The sequence below is a fragment of the Anoplophora glabripennis genome, unplaced genomic scaffold, assembly GCF_000390285.2.
Source record: "Anoplophora glabripennis isolate ALB-LARVAE unplaced genomic scaffold, Agla_2.0 scaffold339, whole genome shotgun sequence".
NCBI lineage: Eukaryota > Metazoa > Arthropoda > Insecta > Coleoptera > Cerambycidae > Anoplophora > Anoplophora glabripennis.
In genome coordinates this window covers 199,410-216,150 of record NW_019416451.1, presented here as the reverse complement: position 1 = coordinate 216,150, position 16,741 = coordinate 199,410, and the positions used below count along the sequence as shown (strand labels likewise).

General features: G+C 38.2%; 1 protein-coding gene across 1 annotated transcript in view; it reads right to left on the bottom strand.

Moving 5' to 3' along the window:
* Positions 1 to 16,056: 16,056 nt before the first annotated feature.
* Positions 16,057 to 16,741, bottom strand: part of LOC111691548 (putative nuclease HARBI1) — a 4,969-nt gene continuing 4,284 nt past the window's right edge. The window contains exon 3 of the mRNA XM_023454587.1: positions 16,057 to 16,125. Within this exon, the coding sequence (XP_023310355.1) occupies positions 16,057 to 16,125 (69 nt within the window). The remainder of the gene's footprint in view (positions 16,126 to 16,741) is intronic.

The following is a 16,741-nucleotide window of genomic DNA, read 5'->3' as shown; positions in this document are numbered from 1 at the left end:
CAGAGAATATTTACTTTTATATTCCTCGTTGACAGTCAATTGACAGCTGTCAACTGTCAATTTTGCCAATCTGGCATGAGAATTGAATTCAGCTCCCTCAAAAGCCCAAACTCTCAATGTGAAAAGAGAATATTTACTTTTCTATTCTTCGTTGACAGTGTATTGACAGCTGTCAACGGTCAATTTGTCCAATCTGACATGAGGGTTGAATCCAGTGACCTCAAAAACATTACCCTATATATTAGAATAATTAAAATATGCTTTTGACATCTGTAAATAGTATTGAAAATGAATAGTTTTGCAACGGGTCAGGGGAGCTTTGGCAGCTCCGTAGCTGCCAAAATGTTCATTTTGGCACTTTGTGCCCATGGAGACTTTTGTTCAGGATGACAAAATTTACAACATATCAAAAATTCAGACAATTTGACAGAAACCCAATTTCCATAAGAGTATTGCGGGGTCCTTTTTCTTTCTGGAGTTGTATAAACTTTAATTTTTCTTCCATTAACTGATGGTTACTAGCATATTTTTTTGCAATATTCTGTATATATTTCTTCTTACCTATAACAAGTTTAAAATATCAAAATAAATTTTCAGATAAAGTGGATAAAAAAACAATTACCTAAAGTGCTGTTATTTTTCTTTAATTCTTGAGACACGGGTTTTCTTAACGCTTCTGAGGCATAATGTCCCCAATTATTTTCCTTTGCCAAATTATTCTTAACGGGTTCGCTAGCCTGATCATCAGTTTTACTATATTCAATAACTTCTTGCGTTGCAAAACATAGCTCATTCTCATTTTGAATTATGAATATAAGGTACACTATCTGAATCTTCCTAGCTACTGTTAAAAATTGAAAAATAATAGACTAAATCACATCTACATGTTATAAAACGAGGACTGATTTGGAAAACACTATTTTATAACATACCTTCCAAGTCTTCAATTACTACATGATTTTCTATGACTGCAGTACAAGTATCGCTGTTTACTGAAATAAACAAATTATGTAGTAAATAATTATTTCAATAACACTTATGAAATGCTTATTGAAAAACTGTTTCTTACCCTGCAACACACTGTCGCTGTCATAGATATTTTTTAAGCCATCTATTTGTGTTCCGATTATGTTTTTTATAGCTTCATATATATCAGTTATATTTACTGCAGGACATATCCCACCACCTGTTTTTTGCATATTGCTCTTTAATTCAATTTCAAAGTCACTGATACAAAAATTTATGTAGGTATTTTCGATGGACCATAAATGCGCAAAATGCCAAGGGATGATAACTTCATCAATACAGTGACTAGCAAAGCAAAGGCAGCGTGGAAAAGTTTTAAAAAAGGTGTGCAAAATTTCCTTGGGAATCACAAAAGCGCAAATTACAAACAAATGGTGGCTCGAATTATAAAAAACTTTATGCCATTAGAGTGTTTGATGAATCTTAAGATACACTTTTTACATTCACATTTAGATTAATTCCCAATGAATGTGGGAGATTCTAGCGAGGAACAGGGAGAAAGGTTCCATCAGGTCATAAAAACAGTGGAAAAAAGATATCAGTGTCAATGGGATATAAACATGATGGCCGATTACTGCTGGTCGTTAAGAAAAGAGTTTAATGCAAGAGGAGTTAAACGTAAAAGAAAACGACTTTTGAGATCTTTTGAGGATACAAGAGAAATATACAATAAAAAACAATACATATAGGTCAATTCGCTGAAAAAAATATTAGTAATAAAGACTCTAGTGGTAAATAAGTTTTAATGCTATGTTTATCATTAAACGAATTTTACTCTAACAATCACGCATGAAAAATAGTATATAATTGTAATGTCGTACTTTACTTGATTTTGATTTTGGTGGTGATGACGGTTCGGTTCTAACGTTACTTGTGGCCGCCCCGGTAGACTACTAATAACTCTAAACGGAGCAAATTCGAATTCTAATTTACTATAGTTATTGACGTCACTGACGTCCCTGTTTGGACGCCTAATTTTATGACGACCCTTGACTTCTAGTTTATCGGCAGCGGTGGTTAGCAGCCGGCGGTGATGAGTGACATCACAGGAACGTACTCCGGATTAAATCTTTTTGTTCGGTTTGTCTCGGGCGCCAGTTTCCCTATCTTTTACGTGGGGGAAACTCCACGTGAACCCTACCCTCGGTTTAGAGTAAGTACTCCGGATAGCTGCAGTGAAGAAAGTTTAAATCCAGGGGTCGGTTATATTTCTTTTACTTTTAATCAAAGTTGTTCTCTGAGTGTAGTGTTATTTTCCTTTTAAAATAAACGTGTGATGTTGTTCGGGGTTCACTTATTACATAACCAACACTGGTTGCTTTTGAAATTGGTATACTCGTCTCAACTATGGTATTACACTAGAACACACTACTGCTAACTAAAATAGACTAATATGAACATGAGATGACTATTTTAACAGGGTAAAATGTAACTTAGTAAGTACATAACTATGGCATGACAACCCAGAGCGAACGAATTTGTCTGTCTAACGTTTTGTCCCTCTGCGCCAGACAACCGGACGGAGTCCTCACCTCCCAGAATCTAATGTCACTGGCAACTGGCGGCGTCTGGCGGCCAGCGATGGAACCGCGGAGGGTTCTCTTCTTACAAACGGACTTATCAGTGTAGGTCACAAAAAGATAGGAAGACTTTTTACTGGTCGGAATTTATCAATCTTACAGATTTCTCCCAGAAGCGGTGGGGCACCCAGCCAAACTTCGAGGGTCTATCCGTCGCTGCACAGCCGACACACAACGTCTTCTACTGGCAGTGGGACACCCAGACAAACCATCAGTTTCTGTTATTGTGCCTTACTGCGTTTATCAAGCTTGGGCGGTGGGACACCCAGCCAAACCTTCGCCGACAACGTTGCTGCCGTACAGTCTGACACCTTCACGTCCTCTACTGGCGGTGGGAGACCCAGCCAAACCAGCAGTTTCAGCAAAGGGGCTCATATCGTTTGTCGAACGAGGGCGGTGGGACACCCAGCCAAACTGTCGCCGATAACGCTGCTGCCGTACGAATCTGCACTCAACGTCTTCCACTGGCGGTGGGACACCCCGCCAAACCAGCAGTTCGATTGATGTGACGGACAACGTTCCACGAACGAGGGCGGTGGGACACCCAGTCAAACCTTCGCCGATAACGCTGTGCTCGTACTGTCTTGCCAAAGTTCAAAACGGCCAGACTTATAGCAGGACAAGTGAATATAGGAAAATACAATTTGCTTACTTATTCCGCATAGCTGCTCCCGGCGGCTAACTCCTTGGGTCGGATGGCGGTCTCTGGTCGGTTTCAGGTCCTCGGGGTGGTCCTCAGGCTGGTACTGGAGCTATTTCAGGAAATGAACTGAGGATTTTCGTCCAGGACCGTTGGTTTTATTGTCTCAATCCCCCCTTGACTAAGCAGGAGTCTTGGTGGGATTATGCGCGCGGCGCTCGTCAGAGTGGGGCAAACGGACGGTTCAGATCGACTCACGGATAATAATTGCTCTTGGCCAATTACGCTAATTAATAAATAAATGACCAATGGCCTTGCATAAAACGGAAAATTAATACTGGTTCATTACATAATAACTACGGTTAACCCGATATAGTGAATTTTTCTCGATTTGGCCTTAAAATGACTTTAAATCTGACCTGACAAAGTCAAGCAGATCTCGGATTCAGACTCGGCGACCCCAAAAACATATACTCGTATAATAACCACGGTGGCCTCCACCATAGGGGATTTTCCCTGTTTGATCTTGAAATGATCTTTAACCTGACCTGACAAGGTCAAACTGACTTCGGATTCGGACTCAGGAACCTCGAAAACATAAGGATATAGTGGTCTATTCCGGTGCATAGAATTTTTTTGTGGGGTTGTGTTATTAAGAGTAACAAAATTATGACGGAAATACGATCTGAACCGAATATCTAATAGCACTACAATGCACAACAACTTTCGGCCCTCAGTCCAGTCTTACGATGCTCAATGCAGGCGACAGACTTAGCTGCGTCACAGCTTCAGAAATCCCCTCTATCTCCGCGCCTACAAACTGTAGAAGTGAGGCAACCGTTTAGTATGCGGAAAGTGGTTCGAACACCTTTTATTAAATGAGTTGAATCATACAAGTGTACAATCTCCTTCTCATCAATAATAATTAACTTCAGTGCCTGATTTTATATAATCAGCAGTAATAATTTTATAGCGCAAATATTATTTGAGCCTTGATCAGACACTGAAGCTATAATTTTCAATTCTGCTTCCCTGCTTGCTCGTACAACCTGCATAACTATATAACATAATTATCTAGGTTCGATTTAGGGGTACTACTTTCACAGAAAATATAAGATGCAGGTTGTTTCCATCTTTTGTAGACACGTTTTACCATAAAGACTAGGGCGTGATCGGTTAAGTTTGGTTTTCGATTACTACTTCAGTAATAATCAATAGATAGTTTGTAAGTTTTGTATTATTTGCATCTGTCCATATGAGTTCACTGGGATTGAACTCTCAATGATACGGGGACAAGCAGAGTACTAGTTTGTTCTGAATCTTAGCCATTTCGTCGACAATGAACTTCTCATATTTCAATTTGTGCTGTTTTACAAGGGCCAACAGTTGTAATCAAAGTTGATTTGCACACAACCAATTCTAGATATCTACTTTTTTACTTGACGTGGTTGGAATATTCTCAACTTTGTGGGAATGATACCCGTGGCAAAATATTAGAAAAATATTGCTCAAAAGATTTACCATTCATCTCTTCGTGATAGTCACTTGTTCGAAGCACCGTAAACCATCTTCAACAAAACCATCTTCGCTGCCAATGTGGCAGATTATGAACCTGTTTCCCTTTCCTAAGAACAAAAAAAAATCTTCTAGAGTTCTAGAGCATAAGGATGTGGTTAAACTCTGTTAATTATTAGCTGTTGGATATTTTAGTCCGGTTGACAGTCCATCTAGAAATGCCTGTCTCGACGATGTGACAGTTTTATCAACCCAAACCTTTGCTTTGGTGTGACCTGCATTCACCCATGTCGCATCAAGATAATAAATCTTACGATTTTCATTTCTTTAAGCCTTATTTGTCATAGGGTCTCTCTACTACTCTCGTCTCCATACCACAATTTCATCTCTGTCCATCAACATGCTATTACGCCCGCATTTTTCATATTTACGTTACAATTCGTTTATAACAAAAAAAAATAATAAAAAGTTGTTTGTTTAAAAGTGGTCAAATCAGGAACTTCATTTACCGCCTGCAAGCCATTCTTTAGAGTTGGAATTTCGTTTCTAAAAAAAATTCTTGGACTTTTCCTCCTAATAGCATGTTTTGCCATGTCATCTAATAATAAATTATTGGAACTATTACGATTTTTATTTGTTACCAGTTTAGTATTCGTGCGAATGTTTATATTCTTCTAGAACAGGGCTGGCCAATAGATTTTCCTGGAGGGCAAAATTTGATAGACTGCGGTGGCGGCGCCGGGCAAAAAACTATGTTCATTCACACATAAAATATTACACACATACAAAAAGTATAATAAACAAACATGAATATGCTTCAATATTTTTTATTTGTGAATTAAGTAAAATAGTAACAAAATTAGTATTTTTAGTTAATGTGAGCTGTGAAGAGATTTTTCTGAAAGTAATTTGTCGATATTTGGTTTTAGATCTGATGAAGAAAGAAGAATCAAGTCTGAAATGTGTTTAGCAGTGAAAGATGTTCGATATTTATTTTTGATGTAGGATAGCGTTGTAAATGTTTTTTCACAAACATAAGTGGAACCAAATCTGCTTAAAATTTGCATAGCAATGTCGCGCAATGTTGGAAAATGTTCCCTGGAAACGTTTTTCCAAAAACTTGCGAAACTGTCTGTAAGCTGCTCCGAAGATACATTTTCGTAGAAAATTTGTTTCAGAGCAGTGTGGTTTTGAATATCTGTCACTTCCAATTGAATGTTTGCTGGATATTCAAGCAGATCAGTGGAACTGATGGCAAATGACTTATAAACAGATTAATCTGAAGTTTGTCTTATTCAAAATCCTTGAATCTGTTATCAAAAGAGTCTTTTAAAGACCTAATTTTTGATAGGTACTTTTGGATATCAAGGACAGTGATCTTTAATTCTTCTTTCACACTTCAAGTGTAGGAAAGTGGTCGATTTATTTTTCGCTAAGTTTGCTGCAAACAAGTCCAACTTCCCTTTGAAGCCATTGATCAAATTAAACAATGTTGGAAGAGAACAATATTTTCCTTGCAATTTGAGGTTAAGAACATTAAGGTAATGTAATGTATCAATTAAAAATGCAAGATCGCACAGCCATGATGAATTTTTTAGTAGAGCTCTCTCTGTTGGCAATGCTTCTTTTTCATCCAGAAATTCCAGAACTTCTTGCCTCAAATCATAAAAATGTTTCAACATTTCGCCTTTAGATAACCAGCGAACAGCGCAATAAAGATGCAATTCGCCGTATTCTTTTATTTCTTCTTCAAACAGCCTTCGGAATTGTCGACGGTTAAGAGCTCTGGCACGTATGAAATTAATGCAGCGTACTACTGGGTCAATAACATCCTCGTACGTCATATCTTTAGCACACAAAGCTTCTTGATGGATAATACCATGATAGGCAAACAATTGTCGACCGACATGATTTTGCAGAAAAGTCACAACTCCATTAGTTTTCCCAATCATCGCAGGCGCTCCATCAGTACAAACTGAATTGCATCTATCCCAGTTTAGCTTCTTACCTTCGACGCAATCTTTGAGTTTCATGAATATATCCTTTCCTGTGGTTGTAGTTTCCAATTGACAGAGGTCCAATAAATCTTGAAATATAGTGAAATTGTCATCAATACAACGTACAAAAATAGCTAACTGCGCCATACCGGTTAAATCGCAAGTTTCGTCCAATGCTAGTGAAAAATATTTACACTTAGTTACGTACTCAGTAATTTGACTGTTAATGTCTGATGACATATCTTCTACTCGCCTCACTACTGTGTTGCGTGACAGTGAAACACTATCTGCCATGGCTTTGACCTTTTGATCATCGCAGTTCTGCGCAAAAATTAACAAACTCTGTTTGATAATTTCCCCATCAGAAAACGGCTTTTTCTTTTTTGCCAATAGTAATGATATTTCATACGATGTTTTTACCATGTTTTCGAGATCTTCATGTCGTTTTACAAAAATATTTTCTTGTGAAAATAGTTGGTTCTTCTTTTTCTTTATAAATTCTGTTCTTATAGCTGACCCGGTTAGATACTCTTTCTCGAATTTAGAATGGTTTTGCTTAAAATGCCGCTCTAAATTGTATTTTTTAGCAACAGCTACTGTTGCTGAGCAAATGAGACACACAGGTTTGCGGGCTTTGCTTTCAGTGAAAAGGTATTTTGTTTCCCATTCTTCGTGAAACGTCCGAAGACTATCCTTTATTCTTGATGAACTCGTACTTGGTTTGCTGAGGGCCATACTAAAACAATAAAAATAATGTTAAAACTATATATTACGATTTTAAGTGAAATGAATGTAAGTAAGTACATAAAATAAAACTGAGCTTTGGATTTACGATACTTGCATTCATATGTACAAATCTTACATTTGTAACACACAAGAAACCAAAGGCTGGTTAGTAAAATAGTTACCAAAATCACGTCACTTACCTATAGAAAAGATGAAACGTTTTGATAGGTAGTTGTCTTGCTAACTTTAAAATCGAATTGACACTAAACAAACAAATATTAACTCAATACACGTGCGTTCGTTCGCGTGCGGTAGCGGCGAAGTAGCGAGCGACACTAAATAAATGACATGGATGCGCGACAATACTCGATCGTGCCCGAACGTCGTTGAACGATGCGCGTTCGGTATTATCGATCGTGGATCGAAGACGTTTTGGCGGGCAAATTAAAACGTCTTGGCGGGCCACCCCGTGGCCCGCGGGCCTGGGTTTGGCCAGCCGTGTTCTAGAACATTGTACACAGACGCACGACATATACCAAGTTTTATGGCCGTTTTTTTCAGCTACTTAGCTTAGCTACTTTAAATGATTTTTTTTGTCTTTTTTGAATTTTTGAAGTACTGGACGTAGCCTTCCTTCCGTGGTAGGTGTTTTGTTTTCTGGATTTTGCAGTGCCGGGTCATTGTCATTGCCATTATATTGTCCGCATTGGAACAGAATAAGCGTGGAATATCGGTATAGGAAAATAGGCTATCGGTTTCTACGGGTTAGTAAAAGGGTGTCACTTTAGACTGAGCTGGCGGTGTGCAGCATAACAATCGGCGGCGGTTTAATGCGACTTCTGCCAAGTCCTGTGATAGTGTCGGGCCTTCTACATCCCCAGAGTCGATTATAACATGCTGCTCATAAGTTATCGGGCTGATTTCCATAATCTAGATTTCCTCGTCGGAGCTAAAACATTTGGAATGCTGGGTGGCGTTCTCACTTCATTCTCACCGGTCGGTGGTTCATTGGCAGCTTCTAGCTGTTCCGGAGATATCGGGCTAGCTTCCATGATCTGGATTCCCTCGGTAGGGTTTGAAATATTGGGAATGCGGGGTTTTGTTGACGTATTACCCTCATCGGTCGGTGGTTCACTAATAGCCTCATCAAGTGCTAGTAGAAGAAAATCCTCCTCGTCCCTAGCGGTCAGGTATACCTCTAAAATCGGACTATACATCGCCTTGAACCAAAATTATTACTTAATCTAATATCATAATTTGACAACGGTATATAAAGTAAACACAAACTCATTACTAATTATTTATTTTCTGAGTATTATATTTACGTAATAAAATAAAAGCAAAATCTCTTTAAACTCAAAAAAAATGTGTGCTCATAGTTACACCTGTATGTCCCGCAGAAAACAAAAGAAAGGAGGGAAGAGAAAAAGATACATATTAAGTTATTATTGAAGGGTTTTTGGAGTCTAGCCACAATCGGAACATCTGCCCAGTGGAAGTTTTAAATTTGTATCGCCGTCTAGTAGCTTGTTGTTTGGACGCTATAAAGTTTTTTGTGTCTGTTAGGTGGGTATTTGCTGGGAAGTATTTTTCCCTGGCGGAAACACCGCTTTTGTTTTTGTTGGGTATAAAACCTTGGTGATGAATTTTATATTTTATTTTGTTACTACAAATTGATGGCAATAATGGGTATAATACGTTTTAACAATAAAAGTTGAGTTATACGACTACACTCTAACGAAGTCAGTGATACATTGTCTGACTCGCGCTTGCTCCGCGCACTGGTTTGTCCCCACTCTCCGTCTCCCTCGCGGGCACTATTAGCGTATCACGCAGGCATACAGTACGTTTGCAGAATTTTTAACAGTGTCCTCTTTCAGCTTTTTATCCCACGATATAGGGGCCCGGTTTTTGAATAATAGATCCTCCAGGTTCGGTTTCTGAGACGTCGCTGTCTCTGGTATGTAGGTGGATGGTGAGGTTCAGTTGACTTATTTGATGTTTTCCGGCTAGCCCCCGGTCTAATGGGCCTCCAGGAAATTTTGAAGAGCGGATCTGAAACGGTTGTGGCTGGGGCCAAGGCAACGGCTCTCGGTTTGGTCCAATTCAGGGCTTGCTTTTCCAGGTTACTGAACGCCGCACCCATCGCAGGGGTGTGAAGCGTCGGAACTAGAAGGGCTAGATGACGGTTCTATTATCCCTTGTTCTAACACTCCGGATTAATTATAGCCTACATTCGGGGATTCTGAGGACAGTACCTTTGTTTAAACGGGTTCGCTTGAGAAAGGCGGATATAGTGTTGAATTAATTTAGTAGAATTTTACAAAACTCACCGTTCATCAAAATAAGGGCTTGTTCTATAATCACAATGGCCATCTTATCAATGCCCTTGTAATTTATATTAATTTCCATCAACTCTTCTTCCATTATTGGAATTGCAACACAGAGAAGTGAGTATCAGTATTATGTTTTTTTAAGGTTAGGTTTCTGAATCAACAAAACATACCACCTTATAGAACACGGTCCTCGATTCTCCATACCGTTGAAGTACACTCACTGGCTAATTTTTTTACCTGTACGTCGCGACAACGCAGTGTTAACAAAAAACTGAATACCGTTGAGTCAACGCAGTCTCGCGGCAAAACGCCTATTATCTCCTGTATTCAACTTTCAAAGCATGTCCTTTCCCGCCGATTTGATCTAGAGCACCAGTGTTCACTATCACATTTAGAATTAATCCTTCCGGTGTTGCTAGTTCATATAACTTCACTCCATACTTGTGGCGTTTGTTTTTTATGTATTGGCGGAAAACTATGGGACCGCGCCAAAGGACCATAGATTCGTCAAGGGATAAATCTTTTCCTGGTTGAAAAATTGCTAACATTTTAGAATTAAAACCTACACCGGTCGTATTCTATACAGATGGTCAAGGTTTTCTTCTCCCGACAAAGGGTTAAAAACGAAATGCAAAGAACGTACAATTAATAGAAGTGTCCAAAAAGTGAATCTTTTTTCTAATAATCGTATATTCAATTCAATTTTATAGTGCCCATATGCACATATATGTTACTCGGTCACATTCATTTTTTTCCATAAAGTAATTCTGCAGTTATTGACAACGCCGGATAAAAAACATTCTTCGCAATATTGATTTTTTTGCTTTACTATTAGATTTAAGAAATCTACATCCCTTATTTTTAGTGAAAGGAACATTTTGCAGCAATACCGCATCTTGCCATGTATCCGTCATTGACTTTGAACTAATGTCATTCTTATTTTTACAATAATTATCTTCTTCAGCTAAAATTAAATAACCTTTTTTTTCTTGTAAATTGTAAAATATACACAAGACTTACGATCACTCTCTTCACTACTTTCAGGCTCGTCAATACTCTCGTAGGTGCTGTCACGATTGTCATCTAATTCTAAACATATAAAAATAAATTTATAGGATAGAACGAAATCTCCCTAAATAATCCATTAAAAAATTACCACACTAATGCACAATGTGGACAATCATATACAGTGAACTCTATACTACCTGCGTACCTGGAACGGCCCCGCCTTGGGCGGCAGGTGAGGCAAAACGATTGCATAGGCAACCCGCATCGGTTACGCATATCTATCTCTTTCTATCTCACGTTGGTTAATGGAAGGCTCACGCATTTTTTTAAATATTTTTTTATTTTTCATGTTTATTTAGGAGTAACAATTGCTAAATAAACAAGTTTTGTCATTTTGTGTCTTATTGTGGCACTTTTCCGTGCTATTCTAAATTTAATAGTGATACATTCGGCACTTTAAATATATGGCAGTTGTTTTCCGAATGATCTGAATTTGTGACATTCCTCATCAACAAATCCTTGAATTACAGGGTGCATTTATAATTTTTTGTTGCAAGTTCATTTTGCTTCTTAAAGGGTTTCCACTTCCTAATAGAAGGCGAATATGCCTTTCTACAAAATGTAAAATTTTAACACCACATTTGAAGCATAAAAAAGACCTCGAGTAACTAAATTGGTGAATGATTTATAAGCTTCTGGAGGAGTGGTATTGTTCTCGATCGCGCTCCCCAAATTCAGCGCCTTGCCGCGCGCCTGCGCTTGAGGGGCCGACAGACCCTCTGGAGTCGATATCCAGGTAAGTATTATTCGGTTCAAGAGTTACGGAATCGGGAAAGTTCACCCCAGGACGCATCCCACCTAGATTTCGCTGCAGCGGCATCGTCCCTTCCAGCACGACCTCCACTGGAGCGTTAAAGGCTCCTTCCAAGGACTCGGTGGACGTGAGGGATTCACTTAGCCGATCTTCTTCCAGGGCTCGCTCTGGACGGAGTGAGCACGCAACCAACTTCTCTCTTGAGGTCATTGTTTACAGTTACACAAAGTTCATACAGTTTTTTATATACCAAAGTTAACAATAATAATTTGTCTCCCCTTTTTCCAGTTAACTAGACGTGTATTTTAATGACTAGGTTATTCCCCAAATCAATGACTCTAATTCGCGACACTACTAGTCTTTACTATCAAAGTTATTTATTAGTCTCTAACTCTCCCATTTCACACAATAGTTCAATTAGTCTTTGCTACCACTCTACTCTAAGTTTAAAAGTCTCAATTGTCTATAACTGCCAATTTAGGCGACCCTGTATATACAATTCTCACTTACCCGCCAACTACGGTCTGCTCCCTGGATCAGCTTAGAGTCCGGCCCTGCCTCCAGTGTACACTTTAGTTTTAGGCAAATTTAGGTAAGTTATTTTTAGGTATCACAACAATCAAATTCTGTCTATCAAATTTACTTGACTATGTATATTTAGCTTTCTAACCTTCAGGTTGAGGTACTACTAATAGAATTCTTTTATGTGTAGGTACCTTTGTTACTACCAAGGCCAATACTTATGGTATCGCCACAATTAGAGACAAGGAAAGAAACGCCAACTTCACTAGACACATATATTGTCGTTAATTGTTATACACTAATAACTCTTTCTCTTTCAGATTGGACTTGAAACTCCTGGATGACGCGGATTGTGATGACACCTCAACTCCCCCGCGAACCAAGTTGAATTTTTCTAACTACTAATTGTGTCCACGACTCTACAGGTAAGTAAATGTTTATTTTTCCACCTTCCCAATACTTTAAATACACGTTAATAGGTATCTAACCCACTACTATAAAAGTTTTTATCTGCACGACTAGTTCAAAAGTCGCCACTCGGCAACTATGACGATGCTATAGTTGAACTTTTGACGTAATTCTTTTTATTTAGCTTTTTTAGGGCTCCCACAGGACACCCTCACCAATTATACCGATTTCTTGACTTTTCCTACCAAAAAGATTCGAATTTCGGTCGTCAGCACTCCCCTATACTGCGAAAAGAACTGCTCTCGAAGCTACCGCGACTCGCGTATTTATTTGGGACCAACCTCCCAGGCCACGCCCCAAAACGGCGTCTTCGCCAATCCTGGCCTCCTCTCACGCCCTCAATCTAACAAAACTATTTTCCCGATCTACGTTTTTCCAAAAATCGCGGAAGTCCCCGCGACCGCGACAGTATAAGAGTGGTCAGTAAATATACTACCTCTATCTAGTTATATTTCAACACAATGATTACATGTAGTGTCATTAATGAGGTTACGAACTATATATCCAGAAATTTAAAACACTACATTTTCTTGAAATTCACTCAATTTTTTTCATCTAAGCACCTAATTAAATTAGCAATATCATCAGTATAATTCTTCGTCTTTGAGAAAATATCTTTAAAATAAACCAAAGTTTTTGACCTAATAGGTGCCTTATACCCTTTCCCAAATGAATTTCTGCAACGTGATAAGCGGTTTCTAATACTGGATTGTCCCATATTTGGTAGCTACCTCTTTCGTACGTAGCATTCGTGCTGTTAATCCATTCGATTGGTTCTTCAGTGTACTGATTCCAATCGTAACACGCCAAAGATTTATGGACTGGGTCGTTTCCGTCTCGCTTTTTGACTCGGTAGCAAAGCAATTTTTGCAGCAACACGGATATCACCGTTGTTACTAGCCAAAAGCTTGGTCAGGATGTCAAGAAAATGACTGTTTCTGTCAAATTCAAAAGCATCGTATTGATCAAATGAGCTTTCAACGTAGAAAAGCTCTCCGGCACTTCCCATCGCAGAGTCGCTAATTGTTGCGTTCATACGATATTTTCCGCTGATGGCTGATAACCACTTGGATATATGCAACAGTAAATTAGAATTAATCCAATACCGATCATGCATAATAACACGCGTGAATTCAGTGTCGATACTTGCGTGTTTTAACGCCTCAACTTGTGCAGTTGTCAATAATTCTGCTTGGCTATAACCTAAAAGGTTACGCGTAGGCGCCCCCGCTTCGTTGGTATTTGGTCGAATTGCTGCGGGCAAGTCCCAGATCTCAGGGCCGTCACGCAATGTAGCTGACATATCAGCTATCATTCGTTGAGTTGAAACCAATGTCGTTGGAACTGTCTCATACAGCGTATGGGTATCAGCATTGATATTTCCGAAGTGGCCTTCGATGTTCAACACCTGTGGCATGATCAACTTCACTCTCCCTTGGTCACGAGAGTCGAGGTCACCGATCCCATCTAACCACGGCAACAATGTGCTCGGATAGTATGCAGGGTCCCTTTAGACAAAAAAATTATCATCGGGGATCCGACACTAGGGTACGGCAGCTTTTCGTCAGAGAGCAATAGGGTCGCGGATTGTAATAATTTTCTGGTATCATCGAGGTAGGTTGTACTGGGCGCCACGTAACTTCACTTGAAATGTGCGGAGTACTCTCGATTTTGCCAAGTTACGAAATCAAAATCGTGAAACAAAGATATTTAAAAAATTAATGGTAAAGTGAATGAAATAAAAAATTGTAGTAGATAAAATTTTAAAACTATTTATTTCAACTCCCGAAATTGCAAAGTGGATTGTACATTAATCTAGTAGATACAAAAAAATATTATTTAAAGTTTAGTGATAGAAAAAATAAAAAAAAAATATTGAATGGTTTTAATATAACTATTTTGACAGGTTGTACTGTCAGAAACAAAACTGATAAAAATATTTAAACATGGGCTAAGAGCGCATATTCATAGTACTGTGATCGTGCGTTACATACGTTTTCAAGATATGCTTTAGTAGGTTTAAATAGTAGTAAAATAGTTATATATAAACAACAACAAAAAATTTTAATAAATATATGAGGCTTATCGGCTTGTCTGGGGAGTGAAATAAGATGTTGCTTCTTAGGTGGCAACGAGGTACTTGGGAACAAAATACTGTCTATCCAGTCCTAGGTTTTGTTGACCAGTGTATATGGATCGCTGTGGGAACACTGTGGTAGCTAATGATGAACGTAGGCCAAACAAAATGTAATGACGACGTCCTTATGGGCAACAGGAAGCCACTAGTGGATAGTCCTCCAAAGCTGGACTTAGACGAAATGTCGGAGCTTATCAAACTTATCCTAAAACCCTTCTGTGGAAGAGTTTAAATTGACGTAATCAAAATCACCATCGAACGTAATGTAGATATTAACAGAAAAGCGTCTCGGAAAACCTTTATCGAGAGGCCTCTGGGTACAGAGACACACTGACGGCACACAGCATCAGCACTAGAAAAGGTGGTTTTTCAAACCCCAAGAAAATGGAAAACTGCAAAATCAATCACAATCCACCCAGTGCTTTTTACTTCACTAGAACCCGTCCGTCTCTCCCAGTTAGATGTTATTTTCTGACCTCAGCTAGAGGACACTTTTTGCGAATATCATTTCAGCGATTTTTAGAAGTGGTGTGTTGGTTGCCTATTGTATCGAATACTTAAGACAATATCATGAATAGCAGCAATCAGAAAACTCAATGTCGATAAAACAGAAGAGCGTGTAGGTGTAATTCGAAAGAAGTAAAATATGACAGAATGCCAAGAAGATATACTAATTTAAAAGTAGCGTTGTTAGTAAGTATACATACATTAATCCTAATTAATTAATGAATAAGAAAAGTAGCAGTTCAAAATGCTACAAGTATAGATTTAGGTCTTGTAGCAACTCTCTTGTTGTTCGGTCGTTCATACTGAGTGTCCCGTTCTTTGATCTCCAAAATTCTTCTATAGAACATTACGTAAACGTAATACTCCAGCATCGCTTTTGAGACCTGTTGACAAAACACTTTGTCACAAGCCGATAACTCATTATAGAGTTGCCTGATAGCGGATGGTAAACATTCCGCACTGATAGCGATTTGAAGCGCATCGCCTATAGATTGTAGAGCGTTGTCTTCTACCAGCAGCATCGGCATCGAGTCCAGTTCGCCCGGATCCCGCACTGTTGTATCGGTAATAAGACTAGCATCATTTGGAGTCAAATAGTCTCTCCCTTTCTTCTGAGGCTTGCGCCACATCAGAAACTTCGATGGTATATCACTCTTAGCGGTAGACTCTGATGTCTCCGCTGGTTGTAGAGTGGTCATTTCCATTTTTGGTACACCGTATGAAGGTGTGGGAGGATCAGAGGTTGTTTTAACTGGCGGTTCAAGTGAGGCTTGTCATTATCTAATTTGTAGTTTCTGTCTGCTGTCCTTCCTCGGCCACGTTGAAAACGTCCCCTTGTTGACTTCTTGTCTATGTTCGACATGTTAAATAAACCGTTAGGTTAAAAATTCCAAATATTTATTGTCCTCTAAATAATGTTACTTTATTTAATATTTGTCTTTTAGTAGATTTCACTGAATTAAATATTTTAACTTCATGATTTATTATCACATCGATATACTTTTCACATACAGTCCTCACAAGTTCTTATTAATCCATATTTTTTAAATAAGTTCACATTCAAAAAGTTTTTTAATACATGATAAACAATTTTATTTTTTTGTAGCTTGAGTGTACTGTTTTTATAGGAGTTATTAAAAAAATATATTATTATTTTTTCTATTTCTTAAATTGTCATTTTTCTGAAACATAATGATAAAATTAGTTTAACTAATGCAAAATGTAACGGCATATATTTTTAATATACGAATATAAACATTAAAATTGCTAAAGCTATTATTAAGATTTTTAAAATTTGGATAAAAAATAAAATTCTAACATTACTTTAAAATCTTTATTGGCCTTTAAATATTGTAACTTTATTTAGTACATGTCGTTTTGTAACTTTTAGAGAGTTAAATATTTTTGTTTCGTGATTTATTCTTATATCTACATATTTTTCGCAAATAGCTCTAATAAGTTCTAA